A 25,021-nucleotide genomic window follows, 5' to 3' on the forward strand; every position below is an offset into this window, starting at 1 on the left:
ATGAATGAGGCCAGTGCAATAACATTTCGTAATTGTGTTCTACCTGCAGTTCCAGCTGAAGCTTTGTTTTTTAATTACAAAATCCCAATTTGGGATAACTGTTATCCTCCCTGGGTATGATTTTTAATAAAAAGGGAAAGTTGAAGTCAGAGGGGTGCCATTAAAAATGCAGTTTGAAGCCACACAGCACTAAGATGACAACAAGAAGTATTTTAACATTCTTCTGCTGCTCTTGCTTGGCAGAGGTTTATTTAGAAACAGCTCTAACATCTTCATCTGTGACATTTGCTTTTTAAAGGCCACAATTAGCTGTATTTATAGTCTGAGTATCAGTGACATCTACCCTGAAAGCATATCTGCAGCTTCAAAACTGCTAACTCAGATACCTATAAGCATGTAGCCATGTAGCACAGAGATCAACGTCAGCTACAAAATCAATCTATGGCATAGGGTACTGAAGCAGTTAATGACAACTAAACTGCCGCAACTACCCTGGCTATGGCTTTATCCTCCCTTTGTAGTACATCAACATTAGGCAAATCAGCAGGAGCTGTAAACGTACATTTGATTGCCCACACAGTCATCAGTCAAGAAAGCTTTCTGCCTCTGGGCTCTCACCAATTTCTGCTTGCTGCGGGAGTCAAGCTCTAGGGGATCATCCAGACAGACCATTCCTTAGGCCTGTTCCTCAGCCTTTGGCTCAAACTTCCACGTTTTCAGTCTTTGCAACAGCACATATAGTCTATAAAATTCCTTCTCACATCACTACACTCACACCTAACCATAGAGGAGGCAGGGATCGCATAGGATTTACTGCTGGTTTGCTAGGTGGTTTGTTCATAGGTGTAAGAACAGGCTCATAGCTAGCTCCTGCCCTTCTTACCTTCTTGTAGGTATCGATCGGCACCTTCTGTCTGTATTACCGCAAACGCTCCTGTACTCCCTTAACTAGTTCATATATTACTATAACAATTAGACTTACAGATACACCAAAACGTTCTTAAGAAATCACAATCCAGCCTCAAAAACAAAGCAGATCTTCTATTAGAAAGTAGCTAGATAATCCAGAACAATAGGTACTTCAAAACTTAACAGCTCAGAACATATGATCTCTAAACTCCAGTTGCTACCAGCATTTTTAATACAATTTACAGACCTATTTGTTAAAAGAAAGCTTTTTATCAGACAATAATTTTAAACAAATGCGTTGAAGAATTACTTGTTCTCAGAAATTTTGTAAATGGCACTTTTACTTTATCAATAAGTAGAGCAAAGCAAAAAATTTGCACACCACTCCTTCAAATTGCACCACACACAAGCTAAGTCTAGACTATAAAAACATGAAAAACTGCCAGTTTTAGTACATTTCCTGTATTTTAACCCTCAGCATGTTACTAAGAAACTCCATGTTTGCAAACAAAAGCCTACACTAATTAGTTTTAGCAGAATACGAGGCAAAATGTTCCACTAAAACCCCCTCCAGCCAGCTGGCAGAATTCCTTTGCACTGGAAAAAATCTTTTCTGACACACAACAACATGCTGCTCCTGGCAACCCTACTACAATGTAGTACTTAATTATCACTTTGATGAGATACATAGACATCCTATCATCTAATTTCACATAATAAAAGGCAAAAGTTAGATTTATTTCAGTATTCTTTCATCTTAGGATAAGAAACTGGCACCTTGCAGCATTAATTCCTCCTCTAACCGGCTCTTGGATTAGTCATCATCATACAGTAACTTTTTTCTGTGCTCCAGAAGTTAATTTTATTCAGCTGAGTTTTCATCACATGCTTTTTTTCATAGATAGGATATGGAGTCTGGTCCCATGCTGTGGTCTGATCTGGATCCTATCTCATGAAAAACACTTTCTCAGCGGAACTGTTGCTCACTTGCAGAACTGCATTCAAGGAGACAAAGTAGGATTTATTCATTTTTAAGAGATTTTATGTCATTTCCTAGCCAGACAAGTTACCCAATAACAACGTTTAAATATTCTAACTAGGAAAACATTTTCACCACTTCAGTCAGTGCCGAAACCAGGATTTCCCAAATGGTTGTATTACCTACTGAATGGAAACATAAAGAGGAATCACATGGCTTAGACGCTTACATAACATAATTTGGTATCAACTTTCTCTTAGGAAAGGGCTTTAAATCGCAGCTCTTACTGTAGTACAATCTTTTTCTTAGTTTAACATAGAGAACATAATCACGCCTTACCAATTACAGAATACTCTCAGTTTTGGACCCATGCATTTTGCATCTAGGAAAAAAATTACAGCCATTGACTCAGTATAACATGGAATTACAGTGCAATTTAAAGCAATTATTCTAAAAGAGAGATGACAATTGAATTTAGAAGGAAAGCTTTTGAAATGCATGTTGCTCCTGCTGCAGAGAGCATTGGTAACTTTTCCCTGCTGATAGATTTAAGAAAGGCTAAGGAAAACATGTGCTGCAAATTTAATACACGTACTGCAATGAAAAGCCAAAATTCTAATTTAACTGTTTCATCTAAAAATAGTATTTATTTCACTGTTGAGCATGCTAAGACATAAAAACAAAATCAGGACGAGATCATTTCCTGAATCTCTTTGTTACCAATGAAAAAGATTAAAAAGATATAGCAGCTGAAATGACACAAAAATTTTGAGATTGTTATAGCTGCAAACATTAAAATATTATTTCAGAAACAGTTACTTTCTTTGGAAATTTTATTTCTACTTACGGATCCTGCAACTGAGTCAACATCCTGCTACTGCAATAAGCTCAAATTGACACAAAGACTGAGCATCTTGTATCCTTGCGTAGCATTAGTGACAAAAAATGAAGTAGAATGGTGCCAGCTATTTCTTCTGGAAAATGTAATAGCCATAGCCAGTATCAGTACCTCTACTCAGCAGTGGTAAAGCCACATCTGTAGCACACTATCCAATCCTGAGCTCCACAGTACAACTGGAGTTACTGGCGCAGGTCCAGCAAAGGGCCACAAAGACAATTAAGGGACTGGAGAACCTGACATATGAGCAGAGGCTGAGAGTTGCGACTGTTCATCCCAGAGAAGAGAAAGCTCAGGGGGATCTTGTTAATGTGTATAAATACCTGAAGGGAGGATACAGAGAGGACAGAACCAGACTCTTCTCAGAGAGGACAGAACCAGACTCTTCTCAGTGATGCCCTGTGACAGGACGAGAGGCACCGGGTGCAAACTGAAATACAGGAAATTCCACTTGAACACAAGACAACACTTTTTTACTGTGAGGTGGTTGAACACTGGAACAGGCTGCCCAGAGAGGTTGGGGAGTCTCCATCCTTGGAGATATTCAAAAGCCATCTAGACAAGGTGCTGGGCAACCTGCTCTAGTGGACCCTGCTTGAGTAGGGGTGTTGGACCAGATGATCTCAGCTGTTGCATTAATAAATTACCTTCTATTTCTGTAGTACCTTTGGGGATGGTGAGCAGCAGTTAGTAAATCAAGAAAACCCAAACACTCCAACTTGTTCAAGCTAAATAATTTTACAATAGAATTCCTGCTTGACGGAATAGCTAGAAGTTTCATAGCAGCCTCCTCTTTCCACATTCTGCTCCCACACCTACTGACAACTGACAACTTGCACGCAATAGAGTCACCATTGGCATCTGGCACAGAAAAAGGCAAAATAGTGGCAGTATTAAAAGCAGATGAAGAGGAATGTTGTAATTCGTACTTTCATAAATTTAAAATTGAATTTAAAAAAGGGAGATAAGATACTGTCAAGAGAGAAGCCAGCTTTAAAGTGAAGTGCAAGAGAAAGAAATGCCACAAAAGCAACTCACTCAAGAAAATTAGTTCTGAAAAGACAAGAGGAAAGAATCACAAAATTAAAACTTTTAGCCCCACTCCTTTAATAAGAATTACATATCAGGGAAGAAAGGCATAACACCAAAGCATGAAACACAGTGTATGATCTGATGAATAGCTTAAGACACTGAACTACGGCCAGCCTTAGCATTAGGCTTTCGCTTGACTCAAGTGTTTCTCTGTAGTCACGGAATGGCAGACATTCATGAGTGTGTGCATCTTGAAGTGTTGTAGTCACATTCAGGCTTATGAAAATTTGAAGTTCAGTCCTGAAGTCAAGTGTCCTGAGTGGGAGGGGGGAGGAGGGGGGAAGGGGTGGGGGAGTGAAGGGGAGAGGATAGGAAAGCTGCAATGAATTCTCTACAGTTCACATACAATATGAAGAAGCAAACGCTTATAAGTTACATCTTTCTCTTTTCCTCATTATCAACTGCTTACACTAAAACAGATCATGTATTTAACTGAATTTTGATTCTCATCTCATTTTAAGAATGGCTGGGGTGTAAAGTCTTGAGCAGAAAATTCGCATCCACTCCTGGCAACCGATGCATTTCTAATGGGGCATACACGGTGCTAAGCCACTTTCAGAAGCTATTCTGTAGTCCACTGCTGTCAACATGCTTTTCCTTTCTAAATACCATATTTTATTTTTTTGTCTTGTAGGACAACCTGGATCACCTAGAAGTTCACATTTTCTTACATACATTTCACATACCAGTTGAAAAATTGATCTGAGTATCTTGATGATAAAAAATTTGAAGAAGGCATGAGGATTTTAATTAAAAAAAAAAATCAGAGAGGCACTGAGAAGGAAAGTCGTCAGTCAGCCAGTCCATCCAATTTTTCCCTCAAGTAAAGGTTAATAATACAGAAGGGTGAGCCACTCAAGTGCCTCTGTTCCACAGCTATAGCCTGACACAAAATTTCAGTGGAAAGTTGGGTTTTTAAAGCTTTCCATTCAGTTCGGAGACCTCCATCTGCTGCTACTAGTAGCATAACAATTTTAAAAATGTTTAAAAGCACCAAAAGGTGCAGCAGGGATACCACTAATAAGGAGAAACACATTTACTTTGATTTCTCTTTATTCAGACAAATGGAATTCAGTTAAACACTGTACTCCCTACAGAAAACATGCACTGACATTGTTAGCTGCTGGAAGTCAACACGTGGCATATGAAGACAGTCAGAATGATCCTACCTTTTCAGGCGCTAGAGTTTCTAGAAAATCCTTTGAATATAAAACATGGCAGCCAAGCACTACATTTCCTAAGGAAGAGCATTTCATTAGCTTCTGTTTAATATACAACATGAAAAATTCAGTCAATTGTATAGAGAAATCAGCTGCAGGTTATCTGTGCTTAATAGAGGGAGAGGTACCATTAATGCTGTACTTTTTTTGTCCACTTAACAATTAGAAGTTCAATAAATACACTAAAAAAATTAATCAGCCAGCAAAGAACAAGCATGAGGATTAGTGGACTCCATGCAAGGTTTCCATGTTCAAGTTCTGTTTTCTACCATGTTTTCCATATTTGCAGGAAGGAAGCAAGATTTCCACATGCAATATTTAAACTGTTAATAAATATTTATCACATTTTAGTAACATAATGGAAGGCAGATGAAACAGGCCAGCTTCTTGGAAAGCAGCAGTGAAATTAATAGTTTGTGCAAATCTTTTACTGCAATGCTATTAAGTCAGGACAGTCAGAAGAGGAAGGTACCAAAACTCCCTTTCCCATTCCATTTGAACTGATTGCCCACAATAGAAACAAACATTTCCTGTGACATTAAGTTGTCATCAGCTTCTGTGATTCCCAGTTCACTCAGCCTTTTCTTGCGCATCTGGCTCTTCTTTGCGGAAGTAGCACCAAGTTCATTTGCAATTTCATAATTGCTTTCAGTTTGTTCAGAAATCTCAGCTTGCTCGTAAAGCTCCAATTCATCAGTTACACATTCAGGTAGTTCTTCATGTCTGAAGCCCTCTCCACAGGCTCTCTCACTGCCTGGGTGAGGCTGTGTACTCCCTTAGTCAGGAAACAGTGAGAATGTTATCACCGATCATGCAAAACAGTCACATCAGTTAAAACCTTGGAATTAAGTTTTTTCAGTCTTAACATTTTCTCCTCATTCCATACATTTTCTGGAAACTATTCAGCGACAGGCACACATTCCAAATACAGCATATGATGTTTAAGGAAAAAGTTTCTTTAATTCTGAGATGACTTCAATTGGCCAATTGATAGCGAAGCACATTGAAGAAAACTACTGTGGCTTGCACATTGCACTTGAGAGCATGACAGGTCTTCTCGAGTAAGACATAATATGGGAAATACAATTGTCACATTTTATATACGGCAGGGAACAATTTCTGCAGTGGCAGGCTGAGTAAAACACAGCACGTCTCAGCTCTGGTGCACAAAAAAAAAGACAAGTAGGGAACTACTATGAACCAGAAGACCTGTATAAGAAGCCATATCTGATTTCTTGCTGATCGCTCTGTTGTGTTTCTGTATAACCCAATGAGGCCATCAACCATGCAGGCTCTGCTTATTAGGAAACACAGGTATTTAAGGACCTTAAAACAGAAGTGCATTCGCAGCATGGTGAACAGACATTCACAGCATTTCCCTGCAGCAAGTTAATCATTCAGGAAACTCCAGAATTCTGAAAGTTTTGAAGATATATTTTGTCTAAATCAATCTAGACATTATCAGAAAATTTAAGAGACCTTCTTATGAATTATGCAATCCAAACCCCTGGATACACTAGATTTACTAGTTTAGGAGTTCGTGATAAGAAGTCAGAGAAACATACCTTCTCTTTTCTCTGCTGAAACATCCCTTACATCAGATGGGATTGCTGGTTTAACCAGGACCACTCCATATCCTTCATTATTATGAATCATGTTATTGACCATGGTTATCTTGGGGATGTCATAATTCTCATCTAAGAAGTTCTACAGCAAAGAAACAAACTCAATGCGTTATATCCATCTAAAGGAATGCAAACTATTGCAGTTTTAGATAGTCAGTTCCCTATATTGGCTAGAATTTTCTTACTTGCCTATGCAAGCAACGTTGCAAAAGGCATTTTACTTCTGACAGATAAGGAATAAAGCAAGTATATTGCTTTGGTGTACCAAATTAAGGCAAACAAAAAGCACCATCATCATCATACCGGACAGATATGAGTTCTGCCATGAGGGCAGCAAGATTACAAGGCAATCTAAACACAAGTTATTTGCATCAGCCTTAGCAACTGTAAACTTTCAGCAAGCACAGTCTGCCTTGAACTGACCTTTATAAGGATTCCCTCCTTGCAGTGGTGTATGCCGTTGTCTAACAGGGCACACGTACTGCCTGGATATATTTCCACACCGGCACCCTGCAAGATAAAGTTATTGGCAGTGCACAGATAGCGTTCAGGCACGCTTTCAACATAATTTGACAACTCAGTTTTGGATCTTCATGCTCATCTACCAGTTGTAGAACGTAAAATTGTGTTACCGCTCCAGCTTCAGGGCTTTATTAACTAGCACAAGCAGCACACACCCAAGATTGAAGGCCCCATGGTCAACACTATTGCCACCACTCAATAAAAGCTCTGGTGAAGAGTAACTGCACAGCCTTGCACCATTTTCTTGCTCTTTAGTCATCGACCTCAACACTCAAAGCCCCATCTTTCTTTGAAATGTTCTAATCAGAGTTCATCTTATCCATTGATCCTTAACAGAAGGATGATAAACACAAATTTGTTTGAAAAGGGGCAGTTCCTTTGCAGAATAGATACCCAGTTTACTGAAAAACAGAGAGATTTATGGGCAGAAAAACAGGAAATCATTTTAAAGGTACTGCAGGACATGACTCAATCCAAAAATGTAGCAACCATTATCTCACAGATGTCCCTTGTTTCTATGTGATTTTCATATAGCATCACACACAAATCAGCATGAGATATTTCACTAGATACTGGAGTCTAAAAGACCCCTGGGACCACTCTTAAAACCAATAAAATGTAGCTGGCTAAAGCAAACTTCTAAAGGTTCTCTCTCCCCTTTACTGACTGTATTATTTCCTAGCAGAAGCCTTTGTTTTACTTTAGGAATCAAGACAGAGTTAAGAATTTGTTCATACCTTAGCACCATACAGATCTGAATTTTTCATTAAGAGCTCAGCTGATGTTCGTACTGTTATGCCTGTAGTCTCACACTGTAATACACAGTTCTCGAGGATGGTTTTCCCATGGTGAACATCTGCATACACAGACAACCAGCACTGTTAAATGAATCAGCTACGCAGAGGCAAACCATTCCCCCAGATGGATGGACTTACAGCATTTTTACAGTGTGATAAAATTTCGTCTTTTAATTTTATCCACTTAATTTACTTTATGGATTTCCTTATGAATACTTTGAACACATACTATTTTTCTGGTATAAACAGGAACGCTGCTGCAAAGGAGCCCTAGTCGTATTCATCTTAAGGTTTTCCTTGCTGGGGATGGGGGAGATTGTTTTTAAGTGACAACAACAATTCTTTTCTTTATATCCCTAAGATACTTTTGAGACTTTTTACTTTTATACTTACTTAAAATCCCCTCCACAGCATCATGTTGCACTAGCTTCAAACTGGAGATCTTTATATTGGCTCCTGTACAGTCAACAAAGTTGTCTCCTTTCCCTCGCTTTTCTATCACGATATCATCTGGCAGACCATAGCCTTAAAGCAGAGGTAAAGGACACAAGTTTAGAATAATAGGTAACAGTTAGGTGCTCAGTACTTAAGTTCTAACCCTCTGTGTCTAATTTGAATGTCTGTTTGAGGCCTGGTATCTTACCGGGATTTTCCACATAGTGGTCAGGCCACACCTATTACATCTCCTGTGTACTAGGGTGCAGGCACAAAAATAAAATATTGCAATCATAGTTACCTTACTTGAAGGACGCATAATAAAATGCAAAGTTACTTTAGGCAGCTGAACAAAAGGGTGACTGAGCGCTCATTTGCCAACACCCGATATCAACTCCCAAAAGTCACAAGAGAGCAGGGAGGTGTAGTAGCCAGTGATACATGGGCACTTGCATTCTGCTTTCAGGGTACAGAAGTTTCCTAGGGCCGGCAGAAGCTCCAAATGAGGAAAAAAGCAGTCAACACCACAATGCAGGAAAGCAGGTGCAATAGACTTCATGCTGTTAATAAGATTCACTCAGCTTCCATGTATAAATGAAACTTGGGTCAAAACTAATGTTCCTGCATTACATGGGCTTCCAGATGAATTCAGATTAAAAACAAACTTTCACAAGCATATGCCAACACTGATTTACTAAGCCATCCACAGTTGTCAGCATTCAACCACTTATGGTGAAATTTATGAGCATGTAGAGCTTTTATCGCTTGTCACAGACAAGAATCATGATAAAGAAAGCAATAATACAATGTCTACTAAAGCGCGAGTCCTGTCATTTTCTGAAAATGCGCACAGACTCAGCTAAAAAGTGCCTGAGCAGGATGCCAGCTTTTAACCAAGTACATAAATAAAATACTCTTAATGTGCAAATAGAAAGGTTGAAAAGCCTTTGAAAAAGAGTTGGCAGAAAGTTTTAAAGACAGCAGATTTAAAGTCAATTTACATGACTCTCATAGTTCCATATGCTAAGCTATCTAGAAATCTTTTTCTACTACTGCTGATTTATGGTCACCCCTAGAGAGCAGGCAAGGGGCAATTTATTGCTAGTATGTAATAGGAGAGTATAATGGGAGAGCAAATGGCAGATCCAGTTGAACGACACACTACTACAGAAACAGAGGCGCAACTCAAGGCAAGGGCTTTAGGAATAACTGTCTTACAGGCTACCTGGAGATTTTCTAACCACGCTATTAGCTTGTTTAATATTCAACCCCTGAAGCAGTAGCTGTAGCAGCAAGCAGAAAGCTGGTGACAAGGCAAGGCATGGAGAAGGAAAGGTTTACCACTATCTAGTGGTGCTCAATATGCAGCCCGCTCAGGACCATATGCCTGCCTGAGCGCTAAGCAGCTCCACAGGAGCTAAAGGCAACTGCCATCCAGTAAAACTCATCACAGATACTACACAGGTTGATGATGCAAGTTTCCATCTATCTTAGACAACCCATTGTACAAGCAGAACTGAAGTTCTTAGGTGCCTTTGCTACACCATTTCCCTCAAGTGCTAAACCTTAGCATGATTTTCCCGGGCTGCTACTGCTTAAATCTTACTTAGTTCTTTCAAGTTATTTATCCCTGACTTACTAATCCTCATACTTTCAACCTTAATACTGACTTGGACAGTGAATGGAAAAAATTCAAGCTCTACTAAGGAAAGCAACATTATACCTTTGATGAGTCACCCCTTCATCCCAAGAAAGCTACCAAAACTGCCAGCTGTTCAGATTAGTACCAGCAAAATTTCTGTTGATGCTCCTACTTCAAACATTTTCAGCTGCTACTACTGCTATAAAAATTCCTCTAACAGAAATCCGTATAAAGAGATTAAATGCCCTGACTTACGTTCATTATCTGAGTGGTTCCTATGAAAGATACTTATTTATATTCCTTGCTCTTTAAAATAGAAAGACTCATCCTTAAATAGCTGTGCTACTTCACCATTTGTATTACTGTTTCCGCAAAGCTAGAAAAGCAGTTGTCATAAATACCTCTCCACAGAACTTCAGGACAATACCGTTCTCGCAGATAAAGAAAGCAGTTTGAGGTCCTGTAGCAAGCAAGTGTGTAGCCTACCAGCATGCATAGCTATATAAATAAGATATACACAAGAGAAGGCTGAGAAAGAAAGCAATGCTTGCAAAACAGAAAGGGCAAGAAAGATATAGCCCAAACAGCAGGAAATTAAACTCCCAGCCATCTTCCCATTAAGAAAAACTGACAAGATAAAAAAAATACTGCTAAAGCGTCTGAACAGCTGCACAATGCCCACAGTGATATATGGCCTACTACATTGCAAGCTGTAATCTTGATTTGAAACTGTTTGGTAAACTGTGAATAGGGTGCATGTCTAAAGCAGAGGAATTACTAGGAGAATTCAAGAAATATGAGAAAAGATAGCAATGTACCCTAAGCAAGGCAAAAATATTTCTTTTTAAAACCCGAGCGCATGGAAATGTTTTGCGAGACAAAACTATCACATATGTGGTTTCTACAAAATCAATACAGATGTTAAATCATTAGCTCCCGTCTGTACCCATGCACTTCATATAACAGCACAAATTTGCACTGGTAGCCCCTCCACACACAGACGACGTGCAAGAAGTGCCATAAACTAAATTCCAATAGCACTTGGCTCTTTTTCATGTTGCATTCACCAGCACCATACTAGCATTGAGTCTAAGAGTATTCCTCTGAAGTAGATTAAGATAAGCAGAACAGAACTAGAAGGATATCACTCCCACGTACCCTGAAGTTACTGGCTCCAATAACTAAAGCCTCACAAGTGTCCCAAGAGTGACTTCTGTGCTTGCTAGTTTAAAAATCAAGTCCCTCATGTTTCTGCTGGATCCTTTCTGTTAACCATATAAATCAGGATTTATCCAGACAAATGGTTAGGAGGAAAGAGTGGATTTGCTGTTCATCAGAAAAATTTGCAGTTTATTGGCAGAAATAACTATGTTTAATAAAACAGCTTACTCCACCCTGCATTAGAAATGATCTTGGGTCTTAAACAGAGATAGGAATGCTTTTAAGAAAAAAAGCAAATGCCCCAGCCAGACTCCCCCAAAAGTAAAAAAGCAAACAGAAAACCTTGATGCAAAGCTAGTTTGTTTTAAGACATTCAGTTTACACTGTTTTAAGAATCTGTGTGCTAGAAAGCCCCTACCTTCTAGTTCAATTGAATCAGCAATGCAGAACACACCATCTACAACATAATGACCAGGACAGATGATGACAGTGTCTCCTTCATAACAGGCATTTACAGCTGCCAGTGGATCACTGTGAAACTATAAAAGACAAACAATATCAAATCTTGAAAAACGTTATAAAAATGGATTGTATTTATGTCCTTAGAGCTTCTTTCTCAATTAAATGTTGCTGCTTTTGTTTAGAAAAAGCCCTTTTTAAATGGCACCAACAACACAATTTCTACTTTGAATTCAAGAATCACAGCACTCTTTCTGGACACAATCAGCCTTAAAACATTCCTTTGATGTTTATGTCTATTGCTCCATGAGGAAATCGGGGCAGAGCGCCAGACTGAAGAGCATACGCACAGGAAAGCAGACCTCAATATGCCTGGGTTCCAGGCAAACATTTCAATTGCGCCTCAGGTGACTTGCCCTGAATTACTAGAGAAATACATGACAGAAGGAAAAAAATAAATAAATAAAAATGCAGACAACTCAGCAACCAGATTCAAGATGGCCTGAAAACTGACCTAACCCTTTACTCCAAAATGGAATTCAGACATTGCAGTGGCAAGTACGAGGTCTGCATGGTCCTTTTTCTTGAAAAAAAGGCTTCAGTACCTAAAGAGGTACTGACATCCTTCACAAATATCATTAGGGGATTCTGTTCTGAAAGACAACGAATAGTACAGGAAGACTGCACATTTATTGCCTCTTAGCAATTTCCAGATTAGGCATAGTAAGAGGATTTTCCAGCTGCCAACTCATAAAACTTGATTTATAGCCCAAAAGTCAATCCAGGACCTTCCCTCTGGCACCATTCTGCCAATCTGTATTTCACGAACTTGACCAGAACACAGCAAGCAATTCCACTTGGCCCCAAGGAATCCACACCAGTCCAACCCTTGATCTGATTATAATGATGATCTAAAGATACAAGAATCTTAAAATTAAATAGAAAAAAAGTATTATACATTTCTCGGCATGTTTCGTTATGGAATGTTTACAGCAGGTTTATTTCATTATTGCCTATATACAGGAAGGAAACAGCTTGTATAGAGCATTCAAAAGAAATGCATCAAAAGAAGTTTTTTTGCATCTTCCAGTCTTATCACTTACCATTTAAATTAAGAGCAATGCTTTTGGACTCAAAATTTACTAATTGAAATCAACAATGCATAAATGTAGCATCTGGCACATGATAAAGGAACTTAGTCTTCCACGTTATTTCTAGGAGAAAAGAAGTGTACTAGGGGACAGACGACAACTGTTACTGTACCTGTATTTCTAGTTCTTCACCGTAAGATTCAGGACAAAGTTTGTCCCTTATCAGTGACTGCAACAGGCTTGCCATCACGGTTGAGGATACAACATGAGTGATCTTGGTACCTGTTGCTCTCAGTCCTTTAGCTTGGAGACCACTGTACTTTTGATAACCAAACACATACCTAAAACAAGAGCAACAAAACCATCAGTTCTATTTTCAGGAAAGAACTTTTTGCATAGTTTCCCATATGGTCTCTCCTCCTTACACAAACCCATCAAGTACCTCAGAAGAGGATTCTCAATTAGTTTTAGCTTTTGTTTTAAATGCTCTATCTTCTCATACAGCTTTAGTCCTTCCACCATGGAAATGTTTTCTGCTTCCGAGTCCGAATCATTGCTTGACATGCTGCTCCTCAAATTTAAGAACTTCCTGTAGAGCTCCTCACATTGAGATAACAAGTTCTGGTAATCAGCTACAAGCCCAGAAGGAACACGATGTTCAAGGATGTCATAATGCCTGCAATTCAGAGTCAGGAGTCAGTATTTTTCTCATTTACAATTTAAAAGGATTGAGTACAAACCCACAGAGAACCTGGATCAAAACTTCAGTCAAAACTCTTCAGTCTGCATCAACACTGCTCAACTTTTCCGAGAACAGCAATATCAAAAAACCAAAACACAGATAATCACAAACACACTAATTCCTCTCTAAAGAGTTCCCCATCCACCTTGAAAGATTACATACAATGATGAGATACTTTTGGTTTTAGAGCAAGTTTAACTATAAAAGTAGTAAGATTTAGCAGTTAATCAGATAAAATAAATTAGTCTACTTTTAAGCATTTATTTGGGGGGGGGGGGGGGGGGGAAGGGGGAAATGTCCTACTTAAAAGAAAAAGTCTATGAAGTGAAATCTCCATTAGCAACAGTCTAAACAACTACCTGGGCAGAAAAAGGAAATTATTCAGGATGAATGAGAAAGACTGTATCAGGACTGGATGAAGATGTGAAAGCACTGCATAGTATATTTTGCACCATGCCAAGGGGGATGTACAAAGGAAATTGCAGGCCAGAAAATGCCAGCCTGAAGTTGCATTGCCAAAGTCAGAAAAATGAAGACATCTGCCAGCTAGATAGTGCCAAGAGCTCCAGGGCCAATCATGTAGTACCAATCATGGTCACTACAAAAAAGCTGGATAACAATTAACGATACAAATAAAACAAGATTTAATTATCTCCCACCATTTTTTGTAGGGAAAGCACTTGAATGCAGCATAAATGGCTCCATTCAGGATGCTAAATGAAATAACAGCTAAGATGTTCCCTCAACTTTCAGAGGTTCTTCAAAGTGTACACTTAAAATATGCTATAAAGAGCAATACAATCTGGAGTTGGAGCAGTAAATATTTATGCAGTTGTGATAAACAAGGTATGCAGAGACACAAAAGAGCCTCACAAAATTTTGACAATCAGGTCACTAGAGGCAACAATAAGTGAATTCAGGATGACTAAGAGCAAAAGAATTCCTAATAATATAGACATATAAAATACTCAAAGGATACTGAACGTTGTACATAGTTTGGCCCTGAAACGCATACTCTACATTTTAGGGCTCATCACTATGAACGTGCATAAAAATAACTTATTTTTTTCAACCTTGGGTGAAATAGTTCATACAGCTTTACTTGCCTCAGAAGACTAGTACAAGCTGATGTGCAGCATAAGGATGCTGTCTGTTCTGATTTTAACAAGTGCACAACACAGACCTGAAAAGTTTAAAGCATCATTATGTCTCCACACATTGGAGATGAATGTTATTTATGAGTTGTCCTGTGTTGTGATGTAAGCACTAATATGACATCACCAACATCAGCATAGTTTAGAGCACAGGCTTTACATCAAGCCTGGTATGGAAGAATGAGAAAGGAAAACATTTTCTGCTTGAAGACATTGTTTAAGTATTTTGGATTCTTGCTAAGCAACGCTTCTATTCCGATGTAAGGCTTCATGCTATCTTAAAAAACAAACAAACAAACAACGACAACCCACACGTTATCTCTTGGCATGTGATTGCACTTTGGTTTCGTTCCATGACAAGTCTTCACAAAGCTCCAAAAAACTCAGCAACAGAAAAGGCATTTGCTGGGGGCACAGAAGTATAAACACTTCCTAAACTCGTGCGATTTCTACGTGTAACATTTATCCCTAATTTGCATGATCTCAGAAAAGCCCAGATATATCAGAGGCCTGAAATGTCACATATCTCTTGTTTGAAAGGGAGACGCAAAGTCATCTTTACTGTATGGGTAATGATACTATTTCCCTTTGTAAAGCACCCTGAGATTTAATACTATATTCTAAATAGCATGTAGGAGTTAATTCTAAATATTCACTGATGCAGTTCTCCAGCATCATAGCAGTATCAGACCTGGATATGAATGACAAACTTCTGGATACTCTTTCTATGCTATAATATGCAAAGAATAGGAATCAAACAATAACTTTCATGAAAGACATAATAAAAACAGATACTATGTCAAATCTTAGGGAATAACTTGCAGTGGAAATGTTTTTCAATGACTCACTCCAGGCATATTTTATGGTATGCTTTAGTTATTTAGCACCCTCAAAAATAGAACCAGATTGCATCCTTGTGCACTGCTTCAGTTCCATATGGCTAGAGGGCATTAAAAACCCACCTTCAGAAAACCTAATGCCAAGTAATCTCACTACAGAAAGAAATACACACATTCCTCCTTCAGCATGACCATTTTTTCAAGTTTTTGTTTACATTCTGCTCCATTCTCATGCTTACTCCATGCCCCAAGGTATCAGAGCATCCCACGCCTGCCTTAATTAGGATTGTTTATGTACTTAAAGGGGACAGGGTATGCAATCTGAAGGAAGTTATAGCTGGATTTGGAGCGCCATCTGATGGAAGGTTAAGGATTACAAGGAAAAGCAGGTGGGTTCAGAAATGAAGCAGCAACCTCAGCTGCCCTCCCTTTGTGCACAAAATTTTTAGTGCCAGACAGTGATTGCTCCTAGAACAGACTTGCTCTGATTTATTAATAAAGGGCTTTCTTTGAAGTTAATTTGTCTGTCACTATTCCCACATCACCTTTACCTGTGGTTTTACCTAATGTCAAAGAAGTTGCACTTACAGTCTCAGTCGAGGCTCAACACATCGCACAAAGTAATCAAAATCATCCTCCTCCTCCTCATCCCAAGTCCTCCAGATGTACTTGTAGAAGAACCTTTTGAAACAAAGTAAGCATTTAAACAGACATTGAGGAGGCCACATTCACCTCAGCAGAGACAGAACCGGAAATAGGAATTTAATCATAAGACTTCAGCTCAAAACATCACCTCCCTCCAATTCCATGTCACTGTCCTGTGGACTGTTCAGTAGACAAAGTTATCTTTCTCATGTGCTATTTAATTAGAATTTTCTTTCGTCTTTTTAAAGCTCAAAATTTGTAACAGCCTGAGTGCCACTGACTATCATCAAAACAGACCGAACATCTAAAAGTTGGTTTTGAAAACAAGTCTCGCACTCTTAAGATGCTGAAGTACCTGAGATATAATACTTTTTGGTTTTGGCCATGCATCCTTCAGCTAAGCTGTTCTTAGAGCCCACATCAAGTTTATCATATCCATCTTTCAAGCTTAGAGCTCCACTACTGAGCAATGCTGAACATAGCGTGAAGAAAGCTTCCCAACGGAACAAGACTCTTCTCCCCTTCTCCTGCTGCACTCACCAATTCTGAGACTTTGCCCAAGTTGCAGAAGCATGGTGGTTCTTCCTAGTTTAGTGTTCTGATCCAGTCTTACTGCTTATTTGTGAACAGTTTTCAAGCAGTGTGTAGTACATGAAAGGTAGGGGAGATGGAGGAGAGACAGAGATGATGAAGGAAAAGAAAACAGAGTAAGCTGTGAACAGATACCTGAAGAACAAACAAAATTAGGGGAGGAGGCAAAGCGCAGGAAAAGGAGGAATGAGACAGAGGGTGGGGGGAAATCGAAGAACATGTTATAGAAAAGAACACTACACTAGAGCCAGCAAGGTGATAAAGCCCAAGGAAAGCTGGAGTAGGGAAGAAGTGAGGGAAAGAGAAACAGACTTTTTTTTCCTTTTGACACAGAAAGCAGACTGGCAGTAAGCTCCAGAAAAATCTACCTCATCCCTGTAGCTGCAGAAGACACCACAGGTTTTCCATGTGAGCAGTCCTTGGAGCCCTCATGGTGCCAGGCATCAGATATACTTTGGAAAGCTAGGCCTGTGTGGCTGCCAGCATGACCACAATAACTCCTTGAGAAGGGCACCAAACACTGTATACTACCAAAACGCAGAAGTTGTTCAAGAAAAATTAAACCTTGAGCATTTTCCTACCTGACATGCTCTATGGCTAGCGCTGTCTGATCAAACTCTCCCGACTCATCATACACAACCCACAGCTCCTGCAGTGGTATCTGATGCTCCTTCAGCTCCAAGAGTTCCCGCATGCACTCCAAAGTAAAGGTGCTAACCTGCGACTCGCACAGGAAAGGCTCACTGAGTTGCACAATTGCTTTCAGAGTTGAGTACTCCACATCAACCACCTGTTGGAACAGACAGCTCTCATGATTCCTCTAGACGGAGCCCTAGACAAAGCTGAGGAAGGCTAAAACGATATGTTCAGCTCAGCAGGTATTATTGTAAGCGCCAGCTGACCCACGCAAATCAGTGCACTTTGCACAGTACAGCAAAGGCAATCTGTTCAGCTGAAGTGATAACCCCAAAATTAAGCTTCTCACACTCACACATACAGGACCCTTTCCACATCCAAAACACTGTTCAAATCCCTCATAAAGCCATACAAAGACACTAAGTTACTCCCCTCTTTTGTTTTGTTGTTGCTATTTGTTTTTTTAAATGGACAAATGCAGCATCTCCAGACTCAAACACTTCACAGTTCCCATGGACTCCTCTGAGGCTCATTTTCCAGAGTATCCACAAGAGACTGAAGCAATCCAAAGAGCTAGTCTGAGCTAGTGGAAGCCACTTTCACAGAATAGTGAGATCATCTGGTCCATCCCCTCTGCTCAAGCAGGGTCAGCTAGAGCAGGTTGCTGAGCACCATGTCAGTCAGGTTTTGAATACATCCAAGAACGGAGACTCCACAACCTCCCTGAACAACCTGTTCCAGTGTTCAACCACACTCACAGCATGGAAGTGTTTTCTCATCTTCAGATGGAAATGTTGCTGCTAACTGTGCTGAATGCTGCAAGGGCTACAAAGTTTTTCTCTCTACAAACATGCAGAGAAAGTTCAAGTTCAAACTAATATCCCAGGTTTGCACAAAGAAGCATGACTTGGACCTTGAAAAGCAGGGTCCCAAACCTGCAAGCCTCAGCAGATTTTTGACAGGAGTACACAATATTGACGAGCTATTGTCAATAGCAAAGAGGATTGGAAGGAATAATTTTACTGATAAACTGGCAGAGAAGGGCCCGTTATTCAAATAAATTAAATGACAACATCCAGCGCTGGACCAGGTAGTCATTCCCTCTGTGCCTGCAGTTTTAACCTCATGGCTAACTCATACTGGCTTTGCGTTCCTCCTCCCCCGTTTCAGCAAGGGCCCCTTTGAAGAGGTTGCTGCCGTTTAGGTACAGTCCTCCCACCAAAACGCTCAGACATTGGAGAGGGCATCCCTGAAATTAGCCCATGTGAGACATTTTCGCCAGGTAACCTTCACATACATAAGACTATATAGGCTCTATATTGTCCCTTTGAGGTTGAAAGTCATTTGCCCTGTTCTAGGGAAACTAAAATAAAGGCGAGTGATTTGGGCAGTGCTCTACCAACTGGGGAGCATTTCCCAGCAGCAAAGCAGAGAAAGCATAAGCAAATGCTGTATTTTTTTTAATAGCATCAATGGACCAATCTCACAAACAACGCTTATGCAGTCTGCATCCTGCTAATGATTCTAAGCTCAAAAGACTGCAGATGACAGGCTGACAGCGTCAGTGTAATGGAAATGGACAGATCTACTCATTTTAAGGATATCAACACTTCATTTTAGGGTTTATGTCTCAAATAAAATTCATCTGCTCACTGACAATACTATAATTCAATAGCAAAAGTAATTTTTAAACAACAAGCAAGCAAATTCCAAAGCTAAACAATGAAACAAAGCCAAAAATAGAAAGTCTACGTAGTGCTTGGTTTTCTGAAGTTGTACTATGTGCCATAGCCCTAAAGAGCTGTTTTTGAGCAGTGGTCCCTCACCGTAACAGCACCTTCTTGTGCGTGTTCGTATCAGATCACAGGCTCCAACCCTATGTTTTCAGGCTAAGGAAACATACCCGGGCACAAGACACTGTGCTTCAAAGCAAAGCTGCCTTTGAAAGAAACGCCTATTGCTGTAGACATCACCGGCAACTAGATAGGAAAAGGATACTATTTTCTACCAGCTCATAAACTTTAGTTAAAGATAAATAACGTTCCTGTTAACAGGGAGGTAAATAATGCTAATTGGAGACAAATGACTGAGAATCTGCATTCTGTTTACCTCAACCAGGACCTCAAACACATTAGTGCGCCAGATTGCCTGCCATCCTGATGGTTCAAGGACCTTCTCCAGGTACTCAGCTGTGAATTCTTTCACCTCAGAAGCTTTGCAGTCAGCTAAGAAGAAATTGAAGACAGTGCATTTAATGGACTAAAAGAAAAGTCCTCCATATCATTGAAAGATGAAATTCAATACAGTTGAAGTATACCTCTATCATGTCTAAAATTGGACTGCGTTCTGCTCTGCTCCTAACTGCCAGTGCTATTGCTGTCTCTCAGTACGGAGAGAACTGGGAGGTGTTGCTGGTTTTATGCCTCTGGGAAGGAACGAGAGATCCAGTACTCAACCTTCCAGGTACTGAAGGTTTCACAGTGCCAGTGGTGTTAAGTAAGTTGTGCCTTAACTTAAACAGAGTCTTACTAAATTCTTTTTTTGTGTGTTGTAACAATCTAAAACAAGGCACAGAATCCAGCATTTACACCTTATCCTGTCACCCATTCAGATTTACTTACAATAAAACCCCATTGGCTCCTTGTCTTCCAGTTACAGCAGCTGAAGTTATGGCACAATAACCAGACAAGGGGTAGTCAGTACTAGTGATCTTTTCTAGTCCCCATTATTAACAGGATCTTGCAGTGCCATACAGAATTGCCTCCATTTAAACTGGATCACGTAAAAAGTCACTACAAGAAACATGGCTACGTGTTCTGTTCCGACTAAAAAGTGACTTACCCAAAATATAATCCTGGTAGGCTTTAAATCGCTCATAAAACAAAAGATGATCAGTTTGAAAAATATCTGGAAAAAGCACATTCCCATCTGGCACAGTCCTTCCTAAAGTGGTCCCTGGTTTGTCACGACTCCCATAATCACTACAGGTATCATCATCTTCCTGGGACAGATCTGCAGGGCAGGAGAGAAAGCAAACCCCACAGACAGTCAGTTCAACTGATTTGTTACTCACTTCTCTATTCCCAAAGAATTTCTGCTCAGCACAAGATCATCATGCGCCTGCTTTCAAAAATACATCTTAACTTATCTTTGATGAAGAGACTACTGTTACTTGGTTGCTTACTCTCTTTCTCAGAATATTTACCCTGTCCCAAAAGAGGATCGCTATACTTGTTACAAACACATGTAACCACCACCCACTCTTAGTTGAAGTTACATACTTATTTACTCTGTTCCATACGAAAGATCTAAAATGCTTTAGTTAATACCATAAGCCACTCAGGTGCACATTAGCCCATGTTAGTACACGGCCTGCATTACCGAGGCTCCGTATCCATCAATAATTGAAATGATTTGGAACACACAAACCAGCTGATCCCACACCACTGATCCAAAATAACCTCTATGGTCCAAACAGGTCTTAGCAAGCTTTCAGGCACAAGCAAAACTACAGAAGACAAGAACTGCATTTCTGATACAAAACAGAAAAAGCCAGTTGTTTACTTCTTTGTAAAGCAGGAAAAAATATATATTTTTTATAAAAGCTGAGCATTATCAGTACGTCACAAAACTAGAATGGGCATCACAGCATATGATTAAACCAAGAATAAAACACAAGTAAAATGCATGATAAGACTGCAGATGCTAGTCTCAGCTAAAGAAGCATTTTTACAGTTGTCCATTCCTTTTCCTAAGTCTCTTCATGTTCCTCAGTAGACTGTATTTTAATAAGCTAATAAATAACATAAAGCCTCCATGCCTGAAGTCTCTATAGAAATTCCAAGCAATAGATTGAGACAAAAGGGATACAGCGTTGTAATTTTTTGCCTGTTTACATGGAAGCAGCCTTACTGCAATAACAACATCCCTCAGAAAACATCAGCTTAACTACGTACTAGAAAAAAGCTATTGTGACATTTCCTCTTCAGGTCAGGTAAGCGGTACGTCTGTCACATCTCTAAGAGACAGTGTGCAGAAAGTTTCTCCTCTCATCTGTTACCATTACAATTTCAGTGAACTAGCAGTCACTATTGGTCTTTTAATATTTCTCAGGCCTGGTCTCCCATAAGTTTTCAACCTCTAGGTTGAGTTAACTTTTGAAATGGGACTTTTATTCTTAGCTGACATAACCAAGTCTTGGCTGCCCAGGTGCTATTTGGCAGCATTGCGCATCTTATTTAGGAAAACAAACCAGAACAGGAATTCCAGAGCCCAGTATGCATTCCAGAATAAGCTACTTAATTTAGCTTGCTGCTTTCTTTGTAAACTAAGTCTGTAACTATATATCAGTAATGACCTCGTACTAAGTGATGATACTCAGCAGACACTAAAAGCACTGACAGTCCAAAACTGGGCTATTAAGGCAGAGGGCAGGGGACGTGCTGCCAGGAAAGTATTTTCCTCAGTCAGCTCAAACATTTTGACACTTTGCCAAACACAGATTTAAATGCCTACCGTATGCACACCAAGTAAGTTCACAGTCAAAAAGAAAAAAGATAATATTTTATTTTCTACAAAAATAACCCTGCATTCCCTTATAGGGCACCATTTATAGCCAAGTCCCCATCCCACTTGCCAGCAGCCTTAGGAATTGCCCAGGGAGGCCACCAGCTAGCCTCAGTACCAGCAGCTGCCCGGGGACGGGCTGCTTCCCGGCAAGGACGGCCAAGCAGACCACGTTGCCCAGCGAGGCCGCACAGCCGTTACCCTTGGCGGTTTCCAAGCCCCAGCCGGATAAAGCTCCGAGCAACCCGGTCTGATCGCACAGCTGCCCCTGCTTTGAGCGGCGGTTGCACTAGACACTTCCCGAGCTCCCTGAATTATCCTATGACCTGTGAAACCCTTCGCGCTTTCGCGGCCCCCCGCGACAGAGCTCCGCACTTCGGAGACAGCGGGACCCCCCGGCGCGGCCCAGGAGCCGCGCACCCGCTCAACCGTCGCGACGAGCCGCTTGCCCGCGCTGCCGGGCCGGGCCCCGCGGCAGCCGCCCCGCCGCCCCAGCCCCCCGCCTTCGGCAGCCCGCTCCGCCGCGCCGGCTGCGCAGCCGGCTACAGCTGCGCCGCGCCGCGCCGAGGGAGACCGAAGGCCGTCACCGTCCGCCTGCGCCTGCGCCTGCCCCTCCCCGCCTCCCCTCCCCTCCCCTCCCGGCTCGCACCCGCCGCGCCGCGGCTCCTGCCCGCGCAGACACCCGGCCCCGCCGGCTCGCGCTGATCCCCGAGCCCCCCCGGCGCCGGGCGAACAGAGCGGGCCCGGTTAGAGGCCGGGCGGCAGGGAGGCGCGGAAGGGGGCCGCGGCGGGAGCCACCGCGCCGCTCCCCGGAGCGCGGCCGGCCACCCCCGCCCAGGCGGACGCCAGCGACAGGGAGCCCCTACCTGGCTTGAGCTCCTCTGCGTGCTCCTGCAGGCCGGCACCGCCCGCCGCCACCGTCCGACCCCGATCCTCCCCCCGCGCCTCCTCTCCTGCCCCCGCCGCGCTCCCCGGCAGCTCGGCCGGCGGCCGCGGCTCCCCCTCGGCCATGCTGCCCGCCGCCTGCCGCCCGCCGCCCGCAGAAATTTCAAACTTTCCCGGGAGCTAACGCCTCGCAACGTCAGTGGCGAGCCTGCTCCTGATTGGCCAGAAAGAGCGGCGGGCGCTCGGGGCCCAATGGGCGGGGGCGGGGCCGCGGGCAGCGTCCGCTCCCGCCGCAGCGGAACCGCCGCGCCCGCGGACGGGACGGGACGGGACGGGACGGGACGGGACGGGGGGGCGGCGGCGGCGGCGGCAGCGGCGGCGACCGCGGTCCCGGTCCCGGTCCCGGTCCCGGTCCCGGTCCCGGTCAAGACCAGAAGCTGCTCAGAGCACAAAAGGGTGTTTTTGTGGTGCAGGCTGTTCGGGAGGAGGCGTGGGACCGGCCGAGCGAAGGCTGTCGTTATGTGTAACGAAGCGTTTAAGAAGTTTGTGAGCTTTCCCCACTTCCGTTTCCTTTCCCCTGTGTCAGCAGGGAGCATAAGCCAGACAGCTTCTTAGAAATACCAGATGTTTTGAAAATCGGAGATTAAGAAAGTTGAATACAATATATCTGGAGCACTCTGATAATGGCAATCTTATCAAGAAATAAAATTGCTGGAGTACCCACCAAACAGAGTAAATATCTGGAGTAAAATTCATAGTCGGACATAGGTCAGCAAAAGACTAAACAGCTTTCAAGTCCCTCACAAGCCCTGCTTTTGGCTCTCAAACTGGATCTAAAGGATGCAGGGATACAAATGGCTTTCTGCACAAGGATGAATCTTACCTTCGAGGAAGCGTCAGGCTCCTGAACGTTCCCACCAAACATACTTCTCTGGCAGAGAAAAGGCAGACAGCAAAATGCAGAATAAAGTAATTCTCGCTTCGTTGCCAGACTAGTAGGAAGATATTACAAACGTTTAGCGTGGAGGATAAGAAGTTAGGAAAAATTTTCTCCAAATCGGCCATGTTAGGAGTAGGTAAAATTTAGGTCGTACCTTTCTCTTTTTAGTACAGGCTTGAACTTGCAAGTCCTTCCCCCCCCCCAAAAAAAAAAACGCTTATCTTGTAAATGGAAACAAATTTAACCTCAAATAGAAGAAATGGGACTTTAACTGGTAACCTTTGCTGCCCACGTTCAGTAATAAACCTCGCTCTGTACCGAGAACCCATCGCGGCTCCGAACGTAAACGGCCGCAAGGGGGCTGCGTTACACTTCTAACACCGTTATTAAACAACCGCCAGCCTGGAGTGTCTTCATATTTGCTTTCAAAATATTAATTATTTTTGCAGTGGCAGCACAATGTCTGTAGCAGTTTACACATTCAGAGTAAACCAAAAGCCCTATTCATCCCTGTATTACATGTTGTATAATTATAGTTTGTGCTGCCCTAGGTCCACTGAAAATCAACACCCATCCTAATCCCAGAAGAAAATGGCCTGTCTCAGCCCTTTTCTCCAGCATGCTGTCATAATTTAACCATTATGCTGGGCATGCACACTTAGCTATACTCATGTAGTTTTGATGTATCATAACTACAAAATAACATTAAAACATCTAAATCTCTTCAAAAAAATTATGTCTCAGTAAGATGAGAAAGCAAAGCGCCTTCAAAGCAGAGCGCCTAAATGAAGTGTCTGTAAGTTGATAAGCTGTAAGTGATTAATAACTGGGAGTTTGTCCCTACATAACACAACCTTTATTGGACATGGTACTATATTTGAAACCATATTCCCCATATTTAAACACTGAAGTGACACCATTATTCACATAACTTCTTTGCTAGAAATCTACAGCACTGAGATTCTGTAGCAGGCAACACACATTCGTTGTATTCATACGGGCAACCTCTGCAACATATACTAGCAAAAATTGTATTCAGGCTGTACACAGAGCCATGAGGACTAGAGTAATGGCCACAAAGAGAAACAAAGACTAAGAAATATTCTCTAAAATGGATATATAATGGTGGAACAGAAGTAAGAATTTTCACAATAGAGATGGGAAGGAAAAAAATTATTTAGAAAGAAAAAGTA

At 41.5% G+C, this 25,021-nt stretch overlaps 1 protein-coding gene across 6 annotated transcripts; it reads right to left on the minus strand.

The window, feature by feature from the left end:
• Positions 1 to 3,152: 3,152 nt before the first annotated feature.
• SHCBP1 (SHC binding and spindle associated 1) lies at positions 3,153 to 23,047 on the minus strand. 6 transcript variants are annotated; one of them, XM_068955950.1, is made up of 14 exons: positions 22,870 to 23,023; positions 20,279 to 20,449; positions 19,547 to 19,662; positions 17,383 to 17,591; positions 16,154 to 16,246; positions 13,273 to 13,506; positions 13,003 to 13,171; positions 11,699 to 11,819; positions 8,436 to 8,567; positions 7,983 to 8,101; positions 7,147 to 7,233; positions 6,664 to 6,805; positions 5,048 to 5,115; positions 3,153 to 3,216 (listed from the first exon to the last, which is right to left on the minus strand). In XM_068955950.1, the coding sequence occupies exons 1-14, from the start codon at positions 23,012 to 23,014 to the stop codon at positions 3,175 to 3,177; spliced, it is 1,848 nt and encodes a 615-aa protein (XP_068812051.1). In that variant the 5' UTR covers positions 23,015 to 23,023; the 3' UTR covers positions 3,153 to 3,174. The 6 variants fall into 6 exon arrangements, 5 of the variants coding, with proteins under 5 accessions (XP_068812051.1, XP_068812053.1, XP_068812049.1 ...); XR_011143269.1 differs by lacking the exon at positions 3,153 to 3,216 and adding an exon at positions 3,252 to 4,133 and having other exon boundaries at positions 5,048 to 5,873; XM_068955952.1 differs by lacking the exon at positions 3,153 to 3,216 and adding an exon at positions 3,252 to 4,133.
• Positions 23,048 to 25,021: the final 1,974 nt, after the last annotated feature.

The sequence above is a fragment of the Struthio camelus genome, chromosome 10 (assembly GCF_040807025.1).
Source record: "Struthio camelus isolate bStrCam1 chromosome 10, bStrCam1.hap1, whole genome shotgun sequence".
NCBI lineage: Eukaryota > Metazoa > Chordata > Aves > Struthioniformes > Struthionidae > Struthio > Struthio camelus.

What these genes read in the sequence shown, in the direction of transcription:
- SHCBP1 (XM_068955948.1), bottom strand. Translation starts at nt 23,014, where the DNA reads ATGGCCGAGGGGGAGCCGCGGCCGCCGGCCGAGCTGCCGGGGAGCGCG. An exon ending in CTAGCCATAGAGCATGTCAG is followed by an intron (nt 16,247 to 17,382) that starts GTAGGAAAATGC and finishes TTGTTTCAAAAG; the next exon opens with GTTCTTCTACAAGTACATCT. An exon ending in TGATTCAATTGAACTAGAAG is followed by an intron (nt 8,568 to 11,698) that starts GTAGGGGCTTTC and finishes CTCTGCTTTAAG; the next exon opens with GCTATGGTCTGCCAGATGAT.